At 40.4% G+C, this 25,578-nt stretch overlaps 1 protein-coding gene across 1 annotated transcript in view; it reads left to right on the top strand.

Annotated features, from left to right (window-relative positions):
• LOC139758277 (uncharacterized) overlaps positions 1–25,578 on the top strand; it is a 47,860-nt gene that overhangs the window by 21,593 nt on the left and 689 nt on the right. The window contains exons 5-8 of the mRNA XM_071679486.1: positions 7,317–7,436; positions 9,015–9,238; positions 19,155–19,313; positions 20,694–20,784. Coding sequence (XP_071535587.1) covers positions 7,317–7,436; positions 9,015–9,238; positions 19,155–19,313; positions 20,694–20,784 — 594 coding nt within the window. The remainder of the gene's footprint in view (positions 1–7,316; positions 7,437–9,014; positions 9,239–19,154; positions 19,314–20,693; positions 20,785–25,578) is intronic.

Below are 25,578 nucleotides of genomic sequence, written 5' to 3'. Positions count from 1 at the left end.
ATCATTTTCCCTAACCCTCTCACTTTGCACACCACCTCGACCAAAACACCCTATATCTGCCACTCTGTCATCAGACACATTCAACAAACCTTCAAAATACTCATTCCATCTCCTTCTCACATCACCGCTACTTGTTATCACCTCCCCATTTACGCCCTTCACTGAAGTTCCCATTTGCTCCCTTGTCTTACGCACCCTATTTACCTCCTTCCAGAACATCTTTTTATTCTCCCTAAAATTTACTGATAGTCTCTCACCCCAACTCTCATTTGCCCTTTTTTTCACCTCTTGCACCTTTCTCTTGACCTCCTGTCTCTTTCTTTTATACTTCTCCCACTCAATTGCATTTTTTCCCTGCAAAAATCGTCCAAATGCCTCTCTCTTCTCTTTCACTAATACTCTTACTTCTTCATCCCACCACTCACTACCCTTTCTAAACAGCCCACCTCCCACTCTTCTCATGCCACAAGCATCTTTTGCGCAATCCATCACTGATTCCCTAAATACATCCCATTCCTCCCCCACTCCCCTTACTTCCATTGTTCTCACCTTTTTCCATTCTGTACACAGTCTCTCCTGGTACTTCCCCACACAGGTCTCCTTCCCAAGCTCACTTACTCTCACCACCTTCTTCACCCCAACATTCACTCCTCTTTTCTGAAAACCCATACTAATCTTCACCTTAGCCTCCACAAGATAATGATCAGACATCCCTCCAGTTGCACCTCTCAGCACATTAACATCCAAAAGTCTCTCTTTCGCACGCCTGTCAATTAACACGTAATCCAATAACGCTCTCTGGCCATCTCTCCTACTTACATAAGTATACTTATGTATATCTCGCTTTTTAAACCAGGTATACGGGATGAAATTATGGAAATGATTTGAACTTGTAGCAATATTTCTTCCAAATTTCAATGTTCTTTCTATTTCATCCTACTGGACTCGATTCTTACTCTCTTTTACCTCGCAAATCATGGGGAGCTGCAGTGTTGCCTACATCTTCGTTATTGCATATCACAAATCTCCACAGCAGTTTCCTATCTTTCATCAAACTATTCTTTCATCATTCTTAAACTCCCTCCTTATTTGAGATCAGATGTTCCATGTTCAGAATTATTGCAAAACTCATCACAATGCACTGGTTTCAAGATGATAATATCAGCTGATACTAGATCACACGCACCACTGTGACTTTTTGTCTGTGGTATGAGAAAAGTGAGAGGTGGGTAGATTAGAAAGAGTAGTGAGTAGTGGGATGAAGAAGTAAGATTGTCAGTGAAAGAGAAGAAAGAGGCATTTGGACGATTTTTGCAGGGAAAAAATTCAAATAACTGGGAGATGTATAAAAGAAAGAGGCAAGAGTTCAAGAGAAAGGTGCAAGTGGTAAAAAACAGGGCAAATGAGAGAGGGGTAAGAGAGCATCATTAAGTTCTAGAGAGAATGAGAATATGTTTTGGAAGGAGGTAAATAAAGTGCGTAAGACAAGAGAACAAATAGGAACATCGATGAAAGGGGCAACTAGGGAGAAAATAACAAGTAGTGATGAAGTGAGAGGGATATGGAGTGAGTATTCTAAAGGTTTGGTGAATGTGTTTGAAGATGGGGAGGCAGATATAGGGTGCTTTGGTCGAGGTGGTGTGTGAAGTGAGAGGATTAGGGCGATTGATTTGGTAAACAAAGAAATAGTGAAGGCTTTACGGAAGATGAAATACGGCAAAGCGGCGTATAAAGATGATAATGCTATGGAATTTATTAAAGAGGGGGCGACTGTGTTGTTGACTGGTTGGTGAGGATATTCAATGTATGCATGTTTCATGGTGAATTGCTTAGAGATAGGCGGATTGCATGCATAGTGCCATTGTACAAAGGCAAAGGGGATAAAGATGAGTATTGAAGTTACAAAGGTATAAGTTTGTTGAGTATTCCTGGGAGATTATATGGGAGGGTAATGATTGAGAGTGTGAAGGCATGTACAGAGCATCAGATTGGGAAAGAGCAGTGACGTTTCAGAAATGGTAAAGGATGTATGGATCAGGTGATTGCTTTGAATGTATGTAAGATAAACTTAGAAAAACTGATGGATTTTTATGTAGCATTCATGGATCCAGAGAAAACATATCATAAAGTTGATAGAGATGCTTTGTGGAAGGTACTACGAATATAAAGTGTGTAAGGTAGGGTGATTGAGACAGTGAAAAGTTTTTATTGAGGATGTAAATCATGTGTACGAGTAGGAAGAGATGAAAGTGATTGGTTCTCAGTGAATGTCGGTTTCAGGCAGGAGTGCGCGATGTCTCCATGGTTGTTTAATTTGTTTATGGATGGGGTTGTCAGGGAGGTGAATGCCATAGTTTTCGAAAGCGGGGCAAGTATGCAGTGTTCTGGAAGAAAGGGCCGGGAAAGTGAGTCAGTTCTTGTTCGCTGATGATACAGTGCTGGTGGCTGATTCGGATGAGAAACTTCAGACATGTGACTAAAGTTGGCAAAGTATGCAAAAGAAGAAAGCTGAGAGTAAATGTGAATAAGAGCATGGTTGATAGGCTCAGTAGGGTTAAGGGATAAGTAAATTTGGAGATAAGTTTGAATGGAGAAAAACTGGAGTGAAGTGTTTTAGATATCTGGGAGTCGATTTGGCAACGGAAGGATCCATGCAAGCGGAAGTGAGTCACAGGGTGGGGGAGGGGGTGTATGTTCTGGAAGCGTTGAAGAATGTGTGGAAGGCGAGAAAAAATGGTTATGAGGCATGGGCTATAGATATGATTGTGCGGAAGAGGGTGGATGTGTTGGAAATGAGATATCTGATGAAAATATGTGGTGTGAGTTGGTTTAATCGAGTAAGTAATGAAAGGGTATGTGAGATGTGTAGTAATAAAAATAGTGTGGCTGAGAGAACAGAAGAGGGTGTATTGAGGTGGTTTGGTCACACGGAGAGAATGAGTGAGGTAAGATTGACAAAGCGGATACATGTGTCAAAGGTGGAGGGAAGGAGAAGTGAGATTCAAAACTGGAGATGGAAGAATGGAGTGAAAAAGATTTAAGGCGATCGGAGCCTGAACATACAGAAGGGTGAATGTTGTGCAGGGAATAGAGTAGATTGGAACGATGTGGTACATCAGGAGCGATGTGCTGTCAATGGATTGAACCAGGGCATGTCAAGCATCTGGGGTGAACCATGGAGAGTTTTGTTGGTCCTGGATGTGCAAAGGGAGCTCCGGTTTCGGTGCATTACACATGACAGCTCGAGACTGAGTGTGAACGAGTGGTTGTCATTTCATGTGTGGCGGGTTGGCGATAGGAATAAAAAAAAAGCAGAAATTATGAATTGTGTACATATCTACATATGTGTATGTCTGTATAATTATATATATATATATATATATATATATATATATATATATATATATATATATATATATATATATATATATATATATATATATATATATATATATATATATATATATATATATATATATATATATATATATATATACATATATTATCCCTGGGGATAGGGGAGAAAGAATACTTCCCACGTATGCCCTGCGTGTCGTAGAAGGCGACTAAAAGGGGAGGGAGCGGGGGGCTGGAAATCCTCCCCTCTCACTTTTTTTTTTAATTTTCCAAAAGAGGGAACAGAGAAGGGGCCCAAGTGAGGATATTCCGTCAAGGGCCCAGTCCTCTGTTCTCAACGCTACCTCGCTAATGCGGGAAATGGCGAATAGTATGAAAGAAAAAGAAAATATATATATATATATATATATATATATATATATATATATATATATATATATAAATATATATATATATATATATATATATATATATATATATATATATATATATATATATATATATATATATATATATATATATATATATATATATATATATATATATATATATATATATATATATGGGAGGTGGGTTGATTAGAAAGGGTAGTGAGTGGTGGGATGAAGAAGTAAAATTATTAGTGAAAGAGAAGAGAGAGGCATTTGGACGATTTTTGCAGGGAAAAAATGCAATTGAGTGGGAGATGTATAAAAGAAAGAGACAGGAGGTCAAGAGAAAGGTGCAAGAGGTGAAAAAGAGGGCAAATGAGAGTTGGGGTGAGAGAGTTTAATTAAATTTTAGGGAGAATAAAAAGATGTTCTGGAAGGAGGTAAATAAAGGACGTAAGACAAGGGAGCAAATGGGAACTTCAGTGAAGGGCGCAAATGGGGAGGTGATAACAAGTAGTGGTGATGTGAGAAGGAGATGGAGTGAGTATTTTGAAGGTTTGTTGAATGTGTTTGATGATAGAGTGGCAGATATAGGGTGTTTTGGTCGAGGTGGTGTGCAAAGTGAGAGGGTTAGGGAAAATGATTTGGTAAACAGAGAAGAGGTAGTAAAAGCTTTGCGGAAGGTGAAAGCCGGCAAGGCAGCAGGTTTGAATGGTATTGCAGTGGAATTTATTAAAAAAGGGGTGATTGTATTATTGACTGGTTGGTAAGGTTAGTTAATGTATGTATGACTCATGGTGAGGTGCCTGAGGATTGGCGGAATACGTGAATAGTGCCATTGTACAAAGGCAAAGGGGATAACAGTGAGTGCTCAAATTACAGAGGTATAAGTCTGTCGAGTATTCCTGGTAAATTATATGGGAGGGTATTGATTGAGAGGGTGAAGGCATGTACAGAGCATCAGATTGGGGAAGAGCAGTGTGGTTTCAGAAGTGGTAGAGGATGTGTGGATCAGGTGTTTGCTTTGAAGAATGTATGTGAGAAATACTTAGAAAAGCAAATGGATTTGTATGTAGCATTTATGGATCTGGAGAAGGCATATGATAGAGTTGATAGAGATGCTCTGTGGAAGGTATTAAGAATACATGGTGTGGGAGGCAAGTTGTTAGAAGCAGTGAAAAGTTTTTATCGAGGATATAAGGCATGTGTACGTGTAGGAAGAGAGGAAAGTGATTGGTTCTCAGTGAATGTAGGTTTGCGGCAGGGGTGTGTGATGTCTCCATTGTTGTTTAATTTGTTTATGGATGGGGTTGTTAGGGAGGTGAATGCAAGATTTTTGGAAAGAGGGGCAAGTATGAAGTCTGTTGTGGATGAGAGAGCTTGGGAAGTGAGTCAGTTCTTGTTCGCTGATGATACAGCGCTGGTGGCTGATTCATGTGAGAAACTGCAGAAGCTGGTGACTGAGTTTGGTAAAGTGTGTGAAAGAAGAAAGTTAAGAGTAAATGTGAATAAGAGCAAGGTACAGTAGGGTTGAGGGTCAAGTCAATTGGGAGGTAAGTTTGAATGGAGAAAAACTGGAGGAAGTAAAGTGTTTTAGATATCTGGGAGTGGATCTGGCAGCGGATGGAACCATGGAAGCGGAAGTGGATCATAGGGTGGGGGAGGGGGCGAAAATCCTGGGAGCCTTGAAGAATGTGTGGAAGTCGAGAACATTATCTCGGAAAGCAAAAATTGGTATGTTTGAAGGAATAGAGGTTCCAACAATGTTGTATGGTTGCGAGGCGTGGGCTATGGATAGAGTTGTGCGCAGGAGGATGGATGTGCTGGAAATGAGATGTTTGAGGATGTGTGGTGTGAGGTGGTTTGATCGAGTAAGTAACGTAAGGGTAAGAGAAATGTGTTGAAATAAAAAGAGCGTGGTTGAGAGAGCAGAAGAGGGTGTTTTGAAATGGTTTGGGCACATGGAGAGAATGAGTGAGGAAAGATTGACCAAGAGGATATATGTGTCGGAGGTGGAGGGAACGAGAAGTGGGAGAACAAATTGGAGGTGGAAAGATGGAGTGAAAAAGATTTTGTGTGATCGGGGCCTGAACATGCAGGAGGGTGAAAGGAGGGCAAGGAATAGAGTGAATATACTCGATGTGGTATACCGGGGTTGACGTGCTGTCAGTGGATTGAATGAGGGCATGTGAAGCGTCTGGGGTAAACCATGGAAAGCTGTGTAGGTATGTATATTTGGGTGTGTGGACGTATGTATATACATGTGTATGGGGGTGGGCTGGGCCATTTCTTTCGTCTGTTTCCTTGCGCTACCTCGCAAACGCGGGAGACAGCGACAAAGCAAAAAAATAAAAAAAAAAAAATATATATATATATATATATATATATATATATATATATTGATTCATGTCAGAAACTGCAGAAGCTGGTGACTGAGTTTGGTAAAGTGTGTGGAAGAAGAAAGTTGAGAGTAAATGTGAATAAGAGCAAGGTTATTAGGTACAGTAGGGGTGAGGGTCAAGTCAATTGGGAGGTGAGTTTGAATGGAGAAAAACTGGAGGAAGTGAAACGTTTTAGATATCTGGGAGTGGATCTGTCAGCGGATGGAACCATGGAAGCGGAAGTGGATCATAGGGTGGGGGAGGGGGCGAAAATTTTGGGAGCCTTGAAAAATGTGTGGAAGTCGAGAACATTATCTCGGAAAGCAAAAATGGGTATGTTTGAGGGAATAGTGGTTCCAACAATGTTGTATGGTTGCGAGGAGTGGGCTATGGATAGAGATGTGCGCAGGAGGATGGATGTGCTGGAAATGAGATGTTTGAGGACAATGTGTGGTGTGAGGTGGTTTGATCGAGTAAGTAACGTAAGGGTAAGAGAGATGTGTGGAAATAAAAAGAGCGTGGTTGAGAGAGCAGAAGAGGGTGTTTTGAAATGGTTTGGGCACATGGAGAGAATGAGTGAGGAGAGATTGACCAAGAGGATATATGTGTCGGAGGTGGAGGGAACGAGGAGAAGAGGGAGACCAAATTGGAGGTGGAAAGATGGAGTGAAAAAGATTTTGTGTGATCGGGGCCTGAACATGCAGGAGGGTGAAAGGAGGGCAAGAAATAGAGTGAATTGGAGTCATGTGGTATACAGGGGTTGACGTGCTGTCAGTGGATTGAAGCAAGGCATGTGAAGCGTCTGGGGTAAACCATGGAAAGCTGTGTAGGTATGTATATTTGCGTGTGTGGACGTGTGTATGTACATGTGTATGGGGGGGGGGGTTGGGCCATTTCTTTCGTCTGTTTCCTTGCGCTACCTCGCAAACGCGGGAGACAGCGACAAAGTATAAAAAAAAAAAAAAAAAAATATATATATATATATATATATATATATATATATATGTATGTATATATATATATATATATATATATATATATATATATATATATATATATGTGTGTGTGTGTGTGTGTGTGTGTGTGTGTGTGTTCGTGTGTGTGTTCGTGTGTGTGTGTGTGTGTGTGTACATAGATAGGTAGATAGATAGTTAGATAGATAGATTTATTCAGTGATAAGTAAACACATGTTTTATATTTTCTTAAGAATGTCGAAAGCCAGCTATGGGCACCCTGGGGTATAGGGATGTTCGAAGTAAGAATGAATGATCACAACGCTGACAAGATGCAAGTTCAGCTCTCCAAGGTGATAAGCGAGGCCAGGAAGGTTAGTGACATCATAACACTGCTAAATAAGGTAAATCGCTTTCTCTTTACTTCTTGATGTGTCAATTCACTTTCCTCAAACACCTGTGTGAGGGAAAGTCACTTTCGTCATATTGCCAATCTGCTGCGTTAGTTTCAAATTGCAGTAAGTGTAGTTTGTTCAGTTTTACATCATTTGCTGTGGTTTGTAGATGATTAATTGATGAGAACATTAGATCACTCTTACGTCTCCGATGAATTGCCAATGTACTTTTATATTACAGCTTAAGATGAGAGATTACTGCTCTTTTTATATGAGTAAGTCACTTTCCCATTACATCTGAGGCCAACAGGTCATTCTTTCATTACAGCAGAAGACGATGGGACATTTTCACATTGCCGTTGGGGCAGAGAACTTGCATAATACCTTAAGGAGGTAGGGTACTTTCTCGTAACTCCTGAGTGGGTAGTTTACTCTCATGCAGAGGTGGATCTCTGTTTTTCTAGGGGGTCCTAAAGTAAAATTGAAAGTTGATTGGGAAAATGAAAGTGCCTGAAGATGATACTGATAATAAACGATTGATGAAAATTAACAAAGAGAAAAATGACTAAGAAATGGAAATCTTTGCCCACCCCATAAAGTGTTGTGGCCTGGGCAGTTGTTTAATTTACCATTCGCTAAGGCCACCACTGCTGACACAGCTGCCGGGATCAGTAGGTCACAACTCTAGTGCGTTGGCAAGGCGGGAAGATCTTTCATATTACTACTGAAACGAGCATGACACTTAAACTTCTCTCAGGAATTATCAAAATCAACTTGTAGCTGAAGCAACTTTCTTACTCATGTTGCTGGTGGTGCGCATGTCCTTCTTACATCACTGTCATGGTGGATGTCACTTTCTCCTTAACTTCGGTGTGGAAATGACAGTTAATGTTACTTTCGATTAATAGGATTCGCTTCCATATTGCTTTTGACGTTAAAATTCATGCTGTAAAGTCACCCACATCACACGTAATTTGGTTAATCATACATTACTACTGAGTAGGTCACTAATCATTGCTGCTACTGTAAGTGAGATGAGCTCATAGATATGTTGATTTTCCTGATATACAAGATTACAGGTGTAATATTGTTCGGCACTATCCTCTGAAGCACTTTTGGGTATGTTCACGTTGTGGCTATGTCACATAATCACATTTCATTCATAAGGTGACAATCACTGTAGCAATATCACTGAGGTAATTGGTCACTCGTAGTATTTCTGAGTGGGCAAAGAACGCATATGTTGTAATTGAGGTACTTGTGTGTCTGACATACTAACACTAAGGCTCGTGGGTCACGCTCACAATGCCGAAGATGGATAGATATCATATTGTATCTGTAGCCGTAATGTCAAACGTACACTGCTGCTGAAGGATGTATGTCACACTCACATAACTAGCCTTTAGTTCAGTCTGTTATTGTGGGAGTCATTCTAGCGTACGGGCTTTAGCTAGTAAGTGATGTTCCCACACTTAATGAAACAATGTACCCACCCTTCCATTACGACTTAGGCGGTGGTTCAATATGATATCATTTCTATTATGCTGACATCAACAGCTACGGCAGGTGTCATGGTGCGTAACAGTGTTGGTGGTGAGCGACGACCCAGCCTTCCTCGCCGCCTTCGCGGAGTGGTCTCTCAAGGGCCGCCTCCTAGTGTGGTCGACAAGGCTCCTCGTCATTACCCACCTGCCCGTCCCGGATCTGAAGGCTCTGCACGGACTGCTGTCTAGCCGTAACGCTATGATACTCACCGTGAATGATGCTTCGGGATCCATTAAGTAACGTCATATAGAAAATTGAGTTTCTTCTGCAAACACACACATATACAAACACGCACACACACACACATACACACACTCCTTCTCTCTCTCTCTTTCTCTCTCTCTCTCTCTCTCTCTCTCTCTCTCTCTCTCTCTCTCTCTCTCTCTCTCTCTCTCTCTCTCTCTCTCTCTCTCTCTCTCTCTCTCCCTATATATATATATATATATATATATATATATATATATATATATATATATATATATTTATTTATTCGCCATTTCCCGCATTAGCGAGGTAGCGTCAAGAACAGAGGACTGGGCCTTTGAGGGAATATCCTCACCTGGCCCCCTTCTCTGTTCCCTCTTTTGGAAAAAAAATATATATATATATATATATATATATATATATATATATATATATATATATATATATATATATATATATATATATATATATATATATATATATATATGTGAATGTGAATGTAAATGTGAATAAGAGTAAGGTTATTAGGTAGAGTAGGGTTAAGGGTCAAGGCAACTGGGAGGTAAGTTTGAATGGAGAAAGACTGGAGGAAGTAAAGTGCTTTAGATATCTGGGAGTGGATCTGGCAGCGGATGGAACCATGGAAGCGTAAGTGAATCATAGGGTGGGGGAGGGGGCGAAAATCCTGGGAGCAATGAAGAATGTTTGGAAGTCGAGAACATTATCTCGGAAAGCAAAAATGGGTATGTTTGAAGGAATAGTGGTTCCAACAATGTTGTATGGTTGCGAGGCGTGAGCTATGGATAGAGCTGTGCGCAGGAGGGTGGATGTGCTGGAAATAAGATGTTTGAGGACAATATGTGGTGGAAGGTGGTTTGATCGAGTGAGTAATGTAAGGGTGAGAGAGATGTGTGGAAATAAAAAGAGTGTGGTTGAGAGAGCAGAAGAGGGTGTTTTGAAATGGTTTGGTCACATGGAGAGAATGAGTGAGGAAATATTGACCAGGAGGATATATGTGTCAGAGGTGGAGAAAACGAGGAGAAGTGGGAGACCAAATTGGAGGTGGAAAGATGGAGTGAAAAAGATTTTGAGTGATCGGGGCCTGAACATGCAGGAGGGTGAAAGGCGTGCAAGGAATAGAGTGAATTGGAACGATGTGGTATACCGGGGTCGACGTGCTGTCAATGGATTGAACCAGGGCATGTGAAAGCGTCTGGGGTAAACCATGGAAAGTGTGTGGGGCCTGGATGTGGAAAGGGAGCTGTGGTTTCGGTGCATTATTACATGACAGCTAGCGACTGAGTGTGAACGAATGTGGCCTTTGGTGTCTTTTCCTAGCGCTACGTCGCACACATCAGGGGGGAGGGGGTTGTTATTCCATGTGTGGCGAGGTGGCGATGGGAACAAATAAAGGCAGACATTATGAATTATGTACATGTGTATATATGTATATGTCTGTGTGTGTATATATATATGTGTACATTGAGATGTATAGGTATGTATACTTGCGTGTGTGGACGTGTATATATATACATGTGTATGTGGGCGGGTTGGGCCATTCTTTCGTCTGTTTCCTTGCGCTACCTCGCTAACGCGGGAGACAGCGACAAAGCAAAATAAATGAATAAATGAATATATATATATATATATATATATATATATATATATATATATATATATATATATATATATATATATATATATATATATACGGGTTGATTAGAAAGGGTAGTGAGTGGTGGGATGAAGAAGTAAGAGTATTAGTGAAAGAGAAGAGAGAGGTATTTGGACGATTTTTGCAGGGAAAAAAATGAAATTGAGTGGGAGATGTATAAAAGAAAGAGACAGGAGGTCAAGAGAAAGGTGCAAGAGGTGAAAAAAAGGGCAAATGAGAGTTGGGGTGAGAGAGTATCATTAAATTTTAGGGAGAATAAAAAGATGTTCTGGAAGGAGGTAAATAAAGTGCGTAAGACAAGGGAGCAAATGGGAACTTCAGTGAAGGGCGCAAATGGGGAGGTGATAACAAGTAGTGGTGATGTGAGAGGGAGATGGAGTGAGTATTTTGAAGGTTTGTTAAATGTGTTTGATGATAGAGTGGCAGATATAGGGTGTTTTGGTCGAGGTCGTGTGCAAAGTGAGAGGGTTAGGGAAAATGATTTGGTAAACAGAGAAGAGGTAGTGAAAGCTTTGCGGAAGATGAAAGCCGGCAAGGCAGCAGGTTTGGATGGTATTGCAGTGGAATTTATTAAAAAAGGGGGTGACTGTATTGTTGACTGGTTGGTAAGGTTATTTAATGTATGTATGACTCATGGTGAGGTGCCTGAGGAGTGGCGGAATGCGTGCATAGTGCCATTGTACAAAGGCAAAGGGGATAAGAGTGAGTGCTCAAATTACAGAGGTATAAGTTTGTTGAGTATTCCTGGTAAATTATATGGGAGGGTATTGATTGAGAGGGTGAAGGCATGTACAGAGCATCAGATTGGGGAAGAGCAGTGTGGTTTCAGAAGTGGTAGAAGATGCGTGGATTAGGTGTTTGCTTTGAAGAATGTATGTGAGAAATACTTAGAAAAGCAAATGGATTTGTATGTAGCATTTATGGATCTGGAGAAGGCACATGATAGAGTTGATAGAGATGCTCTGTGGAAGGTATTAAGAATATATGGTGTGGGAGGCAAGTTGTTAGAAGCAGTGAAAAGTTTTTATCGATGATGTAAGGCATGTGTACGTGTAGGAAGAGAGGAAAATGATTGGTTCTCAGTGAATATAAGTTTGCGGCAGGGGTGTGTGATGTCTCCATGGTTGTTTAATTTGTTTATGGATGGGGTTGTTAGGGAGGTGAATGCAAGAGTTTTGGAAAGAGGGGCAATTATGAAGTCTGTTGGGGATGAGAGAGCTTGGTAAGTGAGTCAGTTGTTGTTCGCTGATGATACAGCGCTGGTGGCTGATTCATGTGAGAAACTGCAGAAGCTGGTGACTGAGTTTGGTAAAGTGTGTGAAAGAAGAAAGTTAAGAGTAAATGTGAATAAGAGCAAGGTAATTAGGTACAGTAGGGTTGAGGGTCAAGTCAATTGGGAGGTAAGTTTGAATGGAGAAAAACTGGAGGAAGTAAAATGTTTTTAGATATCTGGGAGTGGATCTGGCAGCGGATGGAACCATGGAAGCGGAAGTGGATCATAGTGTGGGGGAGGGGGCGAAAAATCATGGGAGCCTTGAAGAATGTGTGGAAGTCGAGAACATTATCTCGGAAAGCAAAAGTGGGTATGTTTGAAGGAATAGTGGTTCCAACAATGTTGTATGGTTGCGAGGCGCGGGCTATGGATAGAGTTGTGCGCAGGAGGATGGATGTGCTGGAAATGAGATGTTTGAGGACAATGTGTGGTGTGAGGTGGTTTGATCGAGTAAGTAACGTAAGGGTAAGAGAGATGTGTGGAAATAAAAAGAGCGTGGTTGAGAGAGCAGAAGAGGGTGTTTTGAAATGGTTTGGGCACATGGAGAGAATGAGTGAGGAAAGATTGACCAAGAGGATATATGTGTCGGAGGTGGAGGGAACGAGGAGAAGTGGGAGACTAAATTGGGGGTGGAAAGATGGAGTGAAAAAGATTTTGTGTGATCGGGGCCTGAACATGCAGGAGGGTGAAAGGAGGGCAAGGAATAGAGTGAATTGGATCGATGTGGTATACTGGGGTTGATGTGCTGTCATTGGATTGAATGAGGGCATGTGAAGCGTCTGGGGTAAACCATGGAAAGCTGTGTAGGTATGTATATTTGCGTGTGTGGACGTATGTATATACATGTGTATGGGGGTGGGTTGGGCCATTTCTTTCGTCTGTTTCCTTGCGCTACCTCGCAAACGCGGGAGACAGCGGCAAAAAAAAAAAAAAATATATATATATGTATGTATATATATATATATATATATATATATATATATATATATATATATATATATATATATATATATATATATATATATGTTTATCTACTTATGTGTGTGTGTGTTTGTGTGTGTGTGTGTGTATGTGCACAACTAAAAAAATGTACTCTCATACGGTGAGAATATCGTAGTCGGAAATGGGGATATCATTACTATATATAATGTAAATCTATTGTCAGTAGATCCCACTTGTACCTGTACCTGCCGTACAGTCCTCCGGATACTGACGCTTTGTGGGTTGCTTCCTGGACGCTTCGCCGTGGCCTAATCGTCTCCTCTCGTCTGTCACTTTTCCCCGACAAATTCTCCAAGTGAGTTTTATCAACCCGTTTCTTTTACATGCTTGTGATTTATTCAGAACTTATTATCAAAAACACTCTTGATTTAGAATGAAAAATTCACGTATTTTCATTCTCCCTATAATCAATTTTGATCCCAGTGATACAAACTAGTGACATGGGTCCACAGGGAGAGAAAGTGTTGGCATATGTTACATATATAGATTCATATCACTGGAATCCCTTGTATCGATTTATAGAGATGCTTAACTATCTTGTCGCTGGGAAGCCGTCCATAGATAGGTGGTTAATGATAAAGGGATACATAATACTGATCACAGAAATCGTTATCTGGAAAGAACTTCTTTCATCAAGTCGAAGGTGGTGTAAGTCTTCCATCATTCACATAATCCCTTCACCCTCATGCATGTTCAGGCCCTGATCGCTCAAAACCTTTTTTACTCCATCTTTCCACCTCCAATTTGGTCTCCCACTTCTCCTCATTCCCTCCACCTCTGACACATATATCCTTTTTGTCAATCTTTCGGCACTACTTCTCTCCAGGTGACTAAACCATTTCTAAACACCCTCTTCTGCTCTCTCAACCACACTCTTTTTATTACCACACATTTCTCTTACCCATTCATTACTTACTCAATTATACCATCTCGCACCATATTTGTCCTTCAACATCTCATTTCCAACACATCCAGCCTCTTACGCACCAACGCTATCAATAGCCCAAGCCTTGCAACAATGAAATCATAAAACATTGTTGGTATCACTATTCCTTTAAACATACCCAATTTTGATTTCCGAGATAATGTTCTCGCCTTCCACACATTTTTCAACGCTCTCAGAACTTTCGCCCCCTCCTCCACCCTATGACTCACTTCTGCTTCCATGGTTCCATCCGCTGCCAAATCCACTCCCATATATTTAAAACACTTCACTTCCTCCAGTTTTTACTCCATTCAAACTTACCTCCCAATTGATTTCTTCGTCAACACAACAGTATCTAAAAACCTTCCTCTAATTCACATTTACTCTCACCTTTCTTCTTTCTCACACCTTACCAACTAAGTCACCAGCTTCTGCAGTTTCTCACCCGAATCATCAGCGGACAACAACTGACTCACTTCCCCAGCCCTCTCATCCACAACAGAATGCATACTTCCACCCCCCCCCTCTCCAAAACACTATAATTCATCTCTCTAATAGATATATATATATATATATATATATATATATATATATATATATATATATATATATATATATATATATATATATATATGTATATATTTATTCATTTATTTTGGTTTGTCGCTGTCTCCCGCGTTAGCGAGGTAGCGCAAGGAAACAGACGAAAGAATGGCCCAACCCGCCCACATACACATGTATATACATACACGTCCATACACGCAAATATACAACCTATACATCTCAATGTACACATACATATACACACAGACGTATACATATATTCACATGTACATAATTCATACTGTCTGCCTTTATTTGTTTCCATCGACACCTCGCCACACATGGAATAACAACCCCCTCCCCCCTCATGTGTGTGAGGTAGCGCTAGGAAAAGATAACAAAGGCCACATTTGTTCACACTCAGTCTCTAGCTGTCATGTAATAATGCACCGAAACCACAGCTCCCTTTCCACATCCAGGCCCCACAGAGCTTTCCATGGTTTACCCTTCACATGCCCTGGTTCAATCCATTGACAGCACGTCGACCCCGGTATACCACATCGTTCCAATTCACTCTATTCCTTGCCGCCTTTCACCCTCCTGCATGTTCAGGCCCCGATCACTCAAAATCTTTTTCACTCCATCTTTCCACCTCTAATTTGTTCTCCCACTTCTCCTCGTTACCTTCACCTCTGACACATATATCCTCTTGGTCAATCTTTCCTCACTCATTCTCTCCATGTGACCAAACCACTTCAAAACACCCTCTTCTGCTCTCTCAACCACACTCTTTTTATTTCCACACATCTCTCTTACCCCTACATTACTTACTCGATCAAACCACCTCACACCACATATTGTCCTCAAACATCTCATTTCCAGCACATCCACCCTCCTGCGCACAACTCTATCCATAGCCCACGCCTCGCAACCATACAACATTGTTGGAACCACTATTCCTTCAAACATACCCATTTTTGCTTTCCGAGATAATGTTCTCGACTTCCACACATTCTTCAAGGCTCCCAGGATTTTCGCCCCCTCCCCCACCCTATGATCCACTTCCGCTTCCATGGTTCCATCCGCTGCCAGATCCACTCCCAGATATCTAAAACACTTTACTTCCTCCAGTTTTTCTCCATTCAAACTTACCTCCCAATTGACTTGACCCTCAACCCTACTGTACCTAATAACCTTACTCTTATTCACATTTACTCTTAACTTTCTTCTTTCACACCCTTTACCAAACTCAGTCACCAGCTTCTGCAGTTTCTTACATGAATCAGCCACCAGCGCTGTATCATCAGCGAACAACAACTGACTCATTTCCCGAGCTCTCTCATCCACAACAGACTGCATACTTGCCCCTCTTTCCAAAACTCCCGCGTTAGTGAGGTAGCTTAAGGAAACATACTAAGTTGCCTGAGTATCCTACTGAACTTCCCTCTCTTGTAATTGTTTAAACCTTACAAATGTTTCAGTGAAAGGTATAATTAACATTATGAATAGGCGAATTGAATAACCAATTTCTCACATTTAAGCAGACGTAATATAATCGCTTGTCTTAATTGTTACGTAGAAGCAAAACATATCTTTGATGCCTCACTGAGTGACTGGATTAGAGTGGACTGCCAGGGGCAGACCGACCCTCACTGTGAACCAATCACTCTCTCTTCCTACTCGTACATATACCTTACACCCTTGACAAAAACTTCTCATTGCTTCTAGCAGCTTACTTCCCACACCGTATACGCTTAAGAGCTTCCATAAAGCATCTCTATCAACTCTGTCATATGCCTTTTCCAGACCCATAAATGCTAAATACAAATCCATCTGTTCCTCTAAGTATTTCTCACACACATCCTTCAAAGCAAACACCTGACCCAAAGGTCCTTTACCACTTCTGAAACTAAACTGCTCATCCCCAATCTGGTGCTCTGTACATACCCTCACCCTCTCAGTCAACATCCTCCCAAAAATTTTCCAGAAATACTCAAAAAACTTATGCCTCTGTAGTTTGAATACTCACATTTATCCCCTTTGCCTTTGTATAATGGCCCTACACATGCATTCCGCTAATCCTCAGACACTGCACCATGATCCATATATACACTGAATATCCTTTTTAATTAATCAACAACAGAGTCACCCGCTTTCCTAATAGATTCAAATAAAATAAAGTACCATCTAAACCCACCATCTTTCCGGATTTCATCTTCTACCAAGCTTTCACCTCTTCTCTCTTCACCAAACCACTCTCCCTGACTCTCACTTCGCACACCACACAGAACAAAACACCCTGTATCTGTCATTCTATCATGAAACATTCAATACACTTTCAAAATACTCATTGCATCTGCTCCTCACATCATCACTACCTGGTATTCTTTCCTACCTTGTCCCCTTCACCCTGATTATCCCATTTCTTCTCTTTTTTACGCACGTTATTTACCTCTTTTAATTCTCCCTAAAGTTTGATGAAACTCTCTCACCCCAACTCTCATTTGCCTCTCTTTTCAACTCTTGCACGTTCCTCTCGACCTTCTGCCACTTTCTCTTTATATCTCTCTGTCATTTGCTCTCCTTCCTTACAATTATCGTCCAAATGCCTATCTTTTCTCTTTCACTAGCAATTTCACTTCTTTATCCTACCACTCACTACCCATTCTACTTTGCCCACCTCCCACTTTTCTCATGCTACATTCATCTCTTGCACATGCCGTCACTGCTTCCCTAAGTACATCTCATTCCTCACCCACTCTTCTAACGTTATTTACTTTCGACATTTGCCATTCTACATTCAATCTTTCGTGGTACTTTCTCATACAGGTCTCCTCTCCAAGCTCACTTACTCTTACCACTCTTTTCTCTTCTTTTTTCAAAACCTCTAAAAATCTTCACCTTCGCCTCTAGAAGATACTCCACCAAGCGCCCCTCTCAGCACATTAACATCCAAAAGTCTCTTTTACACGCCTGTCAATTAACGCGTATTCTAAAAAGGCCCTTTTACTATCTCTCGTACTCACATAAGTATACGTGAGTATATCATTTTTTTTCAACCAGGTATTCCCAATCACCAGTGTTTTCTCAGCACACAAATCTACAATCTCTTCACCATTTCCATTCACGACACTGAATACCCCATGTACACCTATAATGTCCTCAACTGCCACGTTTCTCACCCTTGCACTCATATCACTCATCACTAGTACCCGGTCTCGTGCTCCAAAACTGCTGACACACTCACTCAGCTGCTCCCAAAACACCTGCCTCTCAAGAGTTTTCTTTCATGACCCGATGCATAAGCACTAACAATTACCCATCTCTCCCCATCCATTTTAGTTTAACCTATATCAATCTAGAATTTACTTCCTTACACTCTATCACACAGTCCTACAACTCTTGCCTCAGGAGTAGTGCTACTCTTTCCTTAGCTATTGTCCTCTCACCAGTCTCTGACTTTACTTCCGAGACTTTTCCAAACCATCCTTTCCCTTCACTCTTGAACGAAGTTTAAGGGTGAAGGGTAACCACTCCCAATTTTCGGATGATTTGAATTACTCTTGATTAAGGTCATCCTAATAATGTTATTGTACTGCAAGACAACATTAGAATCACTGAATTTTAGTACCTGTCTTACATCAGCTAAGTTAGAGGATTGGGAACACTAAACATTTAGACTTATCAGCATACTCCACATTTTTGTACTAGATGCATAGAAGTCTTCCTAGCTTTCCAGTAAGCTTTATTCACAAACCAAATAGGATAACATAACTGCCTAAATATACGTCTTATATGATTACGCTCGTCTACCAGATATATGGGATCATATATTCGTTATGCTTTTAAAAACATAGACACAACTACATACATTTTGACAGAAGAAACTCGAACCGAAAAAATAAGTAAAGCTCTCAGAGTTGGTAGGCTTCCTGTAGATATTGATGAACAAATTACTAGATTCCCTAGCTATCAAAAAATCGAGGAGCGGGGATTGCCTTCATTTTCCCATTACATCTGAATTTGAAGGTTGGTTGAATGTTACTTAATCTATTAAAGAAAACATCCCATTCTTGGATAGATGGCCATAAGGACCACACATCATCATCGTATCTGTGCCAGGGTTTGGATGTTTACTGATTGAAGCTAGAATATGTGTGTGTGTGTGTGTGTGTGTGTGTGTGTGTGTGTGTGCGTGTGTGTGTGTGTGTGTGTGTGTGTGTGTGTGTGTGTGTGTGTGTGTGTGTGTGTGTGTGTTTTGTCACCCTACTTATGTAAAATGTTAATAATTTGATTATTACAACATATAGTCATGTATAGGAACAAGCAGTCACTTCATGATGGAAGATTCCTTAGTTAGAGCAATACTAACCACAATATTAGATCTTTTATATGTGTATCAACTTAACATTACGATGAACACAAAATCCCAAAAGTAGATTCATCAGTTGTTGATAAATCTTTAACGTAGGTGATGTATGATAATGCCTCATACATTTCTATACCTATATAAATCTAATGGTTTTCCAGATTCTTAAACGCCCCAAAGCTATTGGTATCAGTGATAGCCATGGGAATCCACAATGCTTTGTTAACTGTAGACCCAGAGGCACCAGAAGGACAACAGCTCATCCACACTGGACCCATTGCCAATGTAGTAGAGTACCTTGCTAAAGGACAAAATTTTACGTAAGTAAAAGCAGAATTTTTACGATGCTGGCCTCACAGGAGGGATCATCTTCATTGCAGCACCATAATGGAGGGTCATTATTATTACAACACCATGGTGGAGGGTCATCATTATTACAACACCTTGGTGGAGGGTCATCATTATTGCAACACCATGGTGGAGGGTCATCATTATTACAACACCATAGTGGAGGGTCATCATTATTACAACACCATGGTGGAGGGTCATCATTATTACAACACCATGGTGGAGGGTCATCTTCATTGCAGCACCATAATGGAGGGTCATTATCATTACAACACCATGGTGGAGGGTCATCATTATTACAACACCTTGGTGGAGGGTCATCATTATTGCAACACCATAGTGGAGGGTCATCATTATTACAACACCATAATGGAGGGTCATTATTATTGCAACACCATAGTGGAGGGTCATTATTATTGCAACACCATGGTGGAGCGTCATCATTATTACAACACCTTGGTGGAGGGTCATAAATATCTTATCATCGTGGTGAATAGGTCATATTATTGCAATATTTTGGTGGAGGGATCATCTTTATTGAAGCAACGTGGTGGGGGAGGTATCTCCATTGCAACTCCGTGGTGAAATGGTCATCTTCATTGCAACATCATAATTCTTTTTTCTTTATAATTCCTCTTAGCCAAACATAGTTCTTCATGGAGTTTTACACGAGACATTAGAAATCTTTCGCGGGAATAAGCTGTCATAGCAAAAACATATGGAGAAAGGTTGAAGAAGGCCTGAGGATTGCTCTTTTATGCCGGGTTGTTATATCATTAAAAGCAAACAATAAGTATCAGTAAAATATCCCTATTGCATTCAATACAAATAGTCACAGGTACTTTCCACGGTAAGAACAAGCGTTACTCTTTCATCTATTCTGAGTATACTGTAGTACAAATAGTGCCTCATGCAGATGCGTAGCTAAACGGAGGCATGCAATGACTGTATATCCGTAAACTGCTTGGCTTCATTAACAGGCTAAGAATAATCTATACTGTTCTATTGATTAGAATTCCTTTCCCATTCACACGATTTTCATCAAATATATATAACCTTGCAGAGCAATTGTACTTATACTGCTTTTACCGTGCGAAATACTGTAACACTTCGATACTGGATATATGGTTATTTTTGTTCAGTAGCTTAACCCAGCAAGTGAAACTCTTGTCTCCTTTTATCAAATCATTCATGCCATAAATCATTTCCATGACATTATTCGGAGCACTGATTCTGTCCCGTTTCCTCCGCATTCATCATCTCCCTCTCATACTTTCAGATAGAATAACGCACAGTAGTACGTTACCTGTGAAAGTATACGGTGAGTAATGTTAATATTTCCTCTTCAACAGGTACTCGTACGTGGTACCTCAAGACAATACCTTTGGTACCAGAGCTGAAGATGGCTCTTGGAATGGCATGGTGGGAATGGTGCAGAGGTCGGTAAGTTATGTAAACTGAAGCTTCATATAAATGAATCTTGATACTGGGTAGGGGATATGAGTTTCACATGGTGGACATGGCGAGCAGGGAGGTAAGTTTAGTGATATATATAAAGCAGGATCACGGGTTCTGATCCACTATAGTGAGGCTGGTGAACAGGGAGATATGTGACTCGGCACCAAACAGGTAAACAGACATACAGCTGAGTTGTGTGATGAGCAACGTTGTGGAGTCAGATAAGCTATACAATTCCTGGATACGATGAATTTCAAAATGAAGACTACCCTTTCTTGTCGTCTCGATAGACCTGGTAAGCGACGGTGATGTCATTACATTATGGCAAATGACAGGAACAGTGTAACTGGAGGTTGGTAAGCGACGGTGATGTCATTACATTATGGCAAATGACAGGAACAGTGTAACTGGCGATTCCATATATTCCCATATGAGGTGAGCAGAGCTACCTATGTAAAGCTTTGTTTATAGAACTTTTCGACGATCTGTCATATTGTGCGACACCGAAGGATAAAAGTAATCTATGGGCAGACTGTGCGTCAAGTAATACATCAATATGTATGATAGTTCTGGCTAGATATAGTTTGCATTCTGAGTAGATGATAAGTGACAGGGTATCAGATGAGATGAGAGGTCCTAGTTGGCATGGTAGATTGTGTTAATGAAGGAGGCAGATGTAGTTGGCGGGCCAGGGTAAAAAAAGTATCCTGGTTTGGTTAGGCGAGCAGTAAGGAACTAGTGTGATGATGGGCATCACAGGTAACGCTTCATTGTGAGCGTCCTTGACAAAATATCAGTATGTCACTTTATGGCATCACAAAGAAAAACAACTTACATTCACTTACCGTAATATGATATATTTTCCGATACATTTTGATAACTTTATGGATGATGCTGCTCTGGATGTCGAAGATGTATTACTTATGATTATTTCTTATTATCATACTTAGTCGCCGTCTCCCGCGTTAGCGAGGTAGCGCAAGGAAACAGACGAAACAATGTCCCAACCCACCCACATACACATGCATATATATATATATATATATATATATATATATATATATATATATATGTATATATATATATATATATATATATATATATATATATATATATATATATATATATATATATATATATATATATATATATATATATATATATATATATATATATATATATATATACATATATATATATATATATATATATATATATATATATACAAATGTACATATTCATACTTGCTGTCCTAAGCCATTAACGTCGCCACCCCGACACACATGAAACAATACCCCCTTCCCCCCGCGCGCTCGATAGGTAGCGCTAGGAAAACACATCAAAGGCCACATTCGTTCACACTCAGTCTCTAGCTGTCATTGTAATGCACCGAAACCACACCTCCTTTTCCACATCCAGGCCCCACAAAACTTTCCATGGTTTACCCCAGACGCTTCATATGCCCTGGTTCAATCCATTGATAGCACGTCGACCCGAGTATACCACATCGTTCCAATTCACTCTATTACTTGCATGCCTTTCACCCTCCTGTATGTTCAGGCCCCGATCGCTAAAAATTTTTTCAGTCCATCCTTCCATCTCCAATTTGGCCTCCCACTTCTCCTCGTTCCTTCCACCTCTGACACATATATCCTTTGTCAGTCTTTCCTCACTCATTCTCTCCATAGTTCCAAACCATTTCAATACACCCACTTCTGCTCTCTTAACCACACTCTTTTTATTACCACACATCTCTCTTACTCTTTCATTACTTACTCGATCAAACACCCTCACACCATATAATGTCCTCAAACATATCGTTTTCAACACATTCACCCTCCTCCGCACAATCCAATCTATAGCTCATGTCTCGCAACCCTAAAACGTTGTTGGAGCCACTATTCCTTCGAACATACCCATTTTTGCTCTCAGAGATAACGTTCTCGCCTTCCACACATTCTTCAACGCGTCCAGGACCTTCGGCCCCTCCTCCACCCTGTGACTCACTTTCACTTACGTAATTCCATCTGCTGCCAAATCCACTCCAAGATATCCAAAACTCTTCACTTCCTCCAGTTCGTCCCCATTCAAACCTACCTCCCAATTGGCTTGTCTCTCAACCCTATTGTACCTAATAACCTTCCTCTTGTTCATATTTACAATCAGCTTTCTTCTTTCACACACTTTACCAAACTCAGTCACCAGATTCTGCAGTTTCTCACACGAATCAGCCATCAGCGATGTATCATCAGCGAACAACAACTGACTCACTTCCCAAGCTCTCTCATCCACAACAGACTGCATACTTGCCCCTCTCTGCAAAGCTCTTGCATTCACCTCTCTAACAACCCCATCCATAAACAAATTAACCAATCATAGAGACATCACACACCCCTGGCGCAAACCGACATTCACTGGGAACCAATCACTTTCCTCTCTTCCTACTCGTACACATGCCTTATATTCTTGATAAAACCTTTTCACTGTTTTTAGGAACATATTTCCCACAACATATACTCTTATTACCTTCTACAAAGCATCTCTATCAACTCTATTATATGCCTTCTCCAGATCCATAAATGCTACATAAAAATTCTTTAGTTTTTCTAAGTATTTCTCACATACATTCTTGAAAGCATCCTCTACCACTTCTGAAACCACACTGCTCTTCCCCAATCTGATTCTCCTTACATGCCTTTACCCTGTCAATCAATACCCTCCCATATAATTTCCCAGGAATGGTCAACAAACTTATACCTCTGTAATCTGAACATTCACCTTTATCCCCTCTGCCTTTACCCTTTGCCTTTGTACAAAGGCACTATGCATGCATTCCACCAATCCTCAGGCGCTTCACCATGAACCATACACACATTGAATATCATTACCAAACAGTCAACAACACAGTCATCCCCTTTTTTTATAAATTCCACTGCAGTACCATCCAAACCCACCTCCTTGCCAGCTTTCATCTTCCGCAATACTTTCGCTACCTCTTCTTCGCTCACCAAACCATTCTCTCTGACCCTCTCACTTTGCATACCACCTCGACCAAAACACTCTATATCTGCCACTCTATCATCAATTTCTTTTAACAAACCTTTAAGATACTCACTCCATCTCCTTCCATCATCACTTTTTGTTATTACCTCTCCATTAGACCCCTTCACTCACCATATGATGCCTTATTTATGATTATTGACGGTGAGCCATCTGCTGAAATGACATTTAATAGTTTTCCCATCTTTCGTGTTTCGGCTGTGTTGATTATGTAGATAGATCGTTAAGAAAACTGATCGCAGGTGCTGCTGTTAATCGTTCACCCAGATCATGTAGCCGATCACTAAGCTGCCTTGTCGCAACTCAAATGGTACTTCAAATCTACTTTATGCTATTGGCAAGTGTTGATTATCAAAAGTGATATCAGTAGATTCTTTTTTTTTTTTCATGGTTGTTCATTTCCTTGTAACTAATGCATCTGTGATATTTGGCGTTTTTCACCTTTGTGTCATCACAGTGTGAAACGAGTTCAGCTCTATGTCAGATGGCTCACAGTTCTGTTAGATTTCAGATATATCTACGAAATATATTTGTTAATGTAATCTTTTGAATCACAGTTCATGATATAATGTTTTCATGATGACAGCAAGGGGTTGATTTTAAGATTAAGGGAATCCTCCAGTGAGTCTTTATCTAGAACAAATATCATGAGAGGGACCAAGCAGGGGTCCAAGCTTCAGAAACCATATGCCCGGAAATTACCATCAATTCACCAAACTATACTGAGGTATCCACAACAAACATCGTTTCATATCATATGTCTTTTGTCGCATCGACCTGAACCGCTAGGTGTGTCTTAATGTTTCAATTTACCCATTCTCTTTTAGAAAGGAAGCTCATGTACATCCGCCTAAAGATGATTATTCTCCTAACATTATCATTCATATGCAATTCTTAGTAATAACACTATACCTGCCATGTCCTTCCATCTCCTCCTGGACGTAGGTATTCCTGCTTAATCCCTGTGGCCATTCCACTATAGATTTCCCCTTACAAACTTTGCGTCCACTTCATGTCCTTTGCTGCAGTACCACCTGTATAAGATTTCTTATATCCACAATTCTCAGAATGGCCTGACATTCTATATCTTTCATGTATCTTTCTTCTTTACTTTCTTTTCTCCTAAATCATTCTAATTTTCAGAAATTATTCAAGATCCATTTTATTACTTTCCTTGTGCTACTTCATTTCTTGATTAATCGAGTCACCCTCCCCACCTCCCCTCCAAAAGAAGAAAAAAAAAACTACCAAACGTTTGAAAAGTGAGAGGACTGTCTAGTGCAAAACAAACCAGATGGATTCGTAATGGGTCCGTAAATTTTTTTTTTTTTCATAAACTAAATTACCCAACCTAAACTAACCCAGCCTAATCATGCTTACTCAATTTAACTTCTGTTGCAAATGAAAGTAGGACCTAGTACCTCGGAGTTCTTCAGAGAAGAATAATAGGGAAGTCATTGATTACACCAACTCTCCGTTTACTGGATAAGTCCATTAATCCACTGACAAAGTGGAGTAAAGAGAGGAGTAAAAAAATTTCTACGTATCAAATGCTCATATTTTTCTACTCCTTCAAACCCGGAAGGTGAGGCTTCAAAGTACACGCAGTAAGAATCATGTTATGTAAGCAATACTATAATTCATTTTTTTTGCATGTTCCAAACTCCACTTCTTCCTAGTCATCGATGTTCACCAGGCATTTCCAACCCCTCATCCTTG

The sequence above is a fragment of the Panulirus ornatus genome, chromosome 30, assembly GCF_036320965.1.
Source record: "Panulirus ornatus isolate Po-2019 chromosome 30, ASM3632096v1, whole genome shotgun sequence".
NCBI classification, from domain to species: Eukaryota; Metazoa; Arthropoda; class Malacostraca; order Decapoda; family Palinuridae; genus Panulirus; species Panulirus ornatus.
This window is presented reverse-complemented; position numbering and strand designations above follow the sequence as displayed.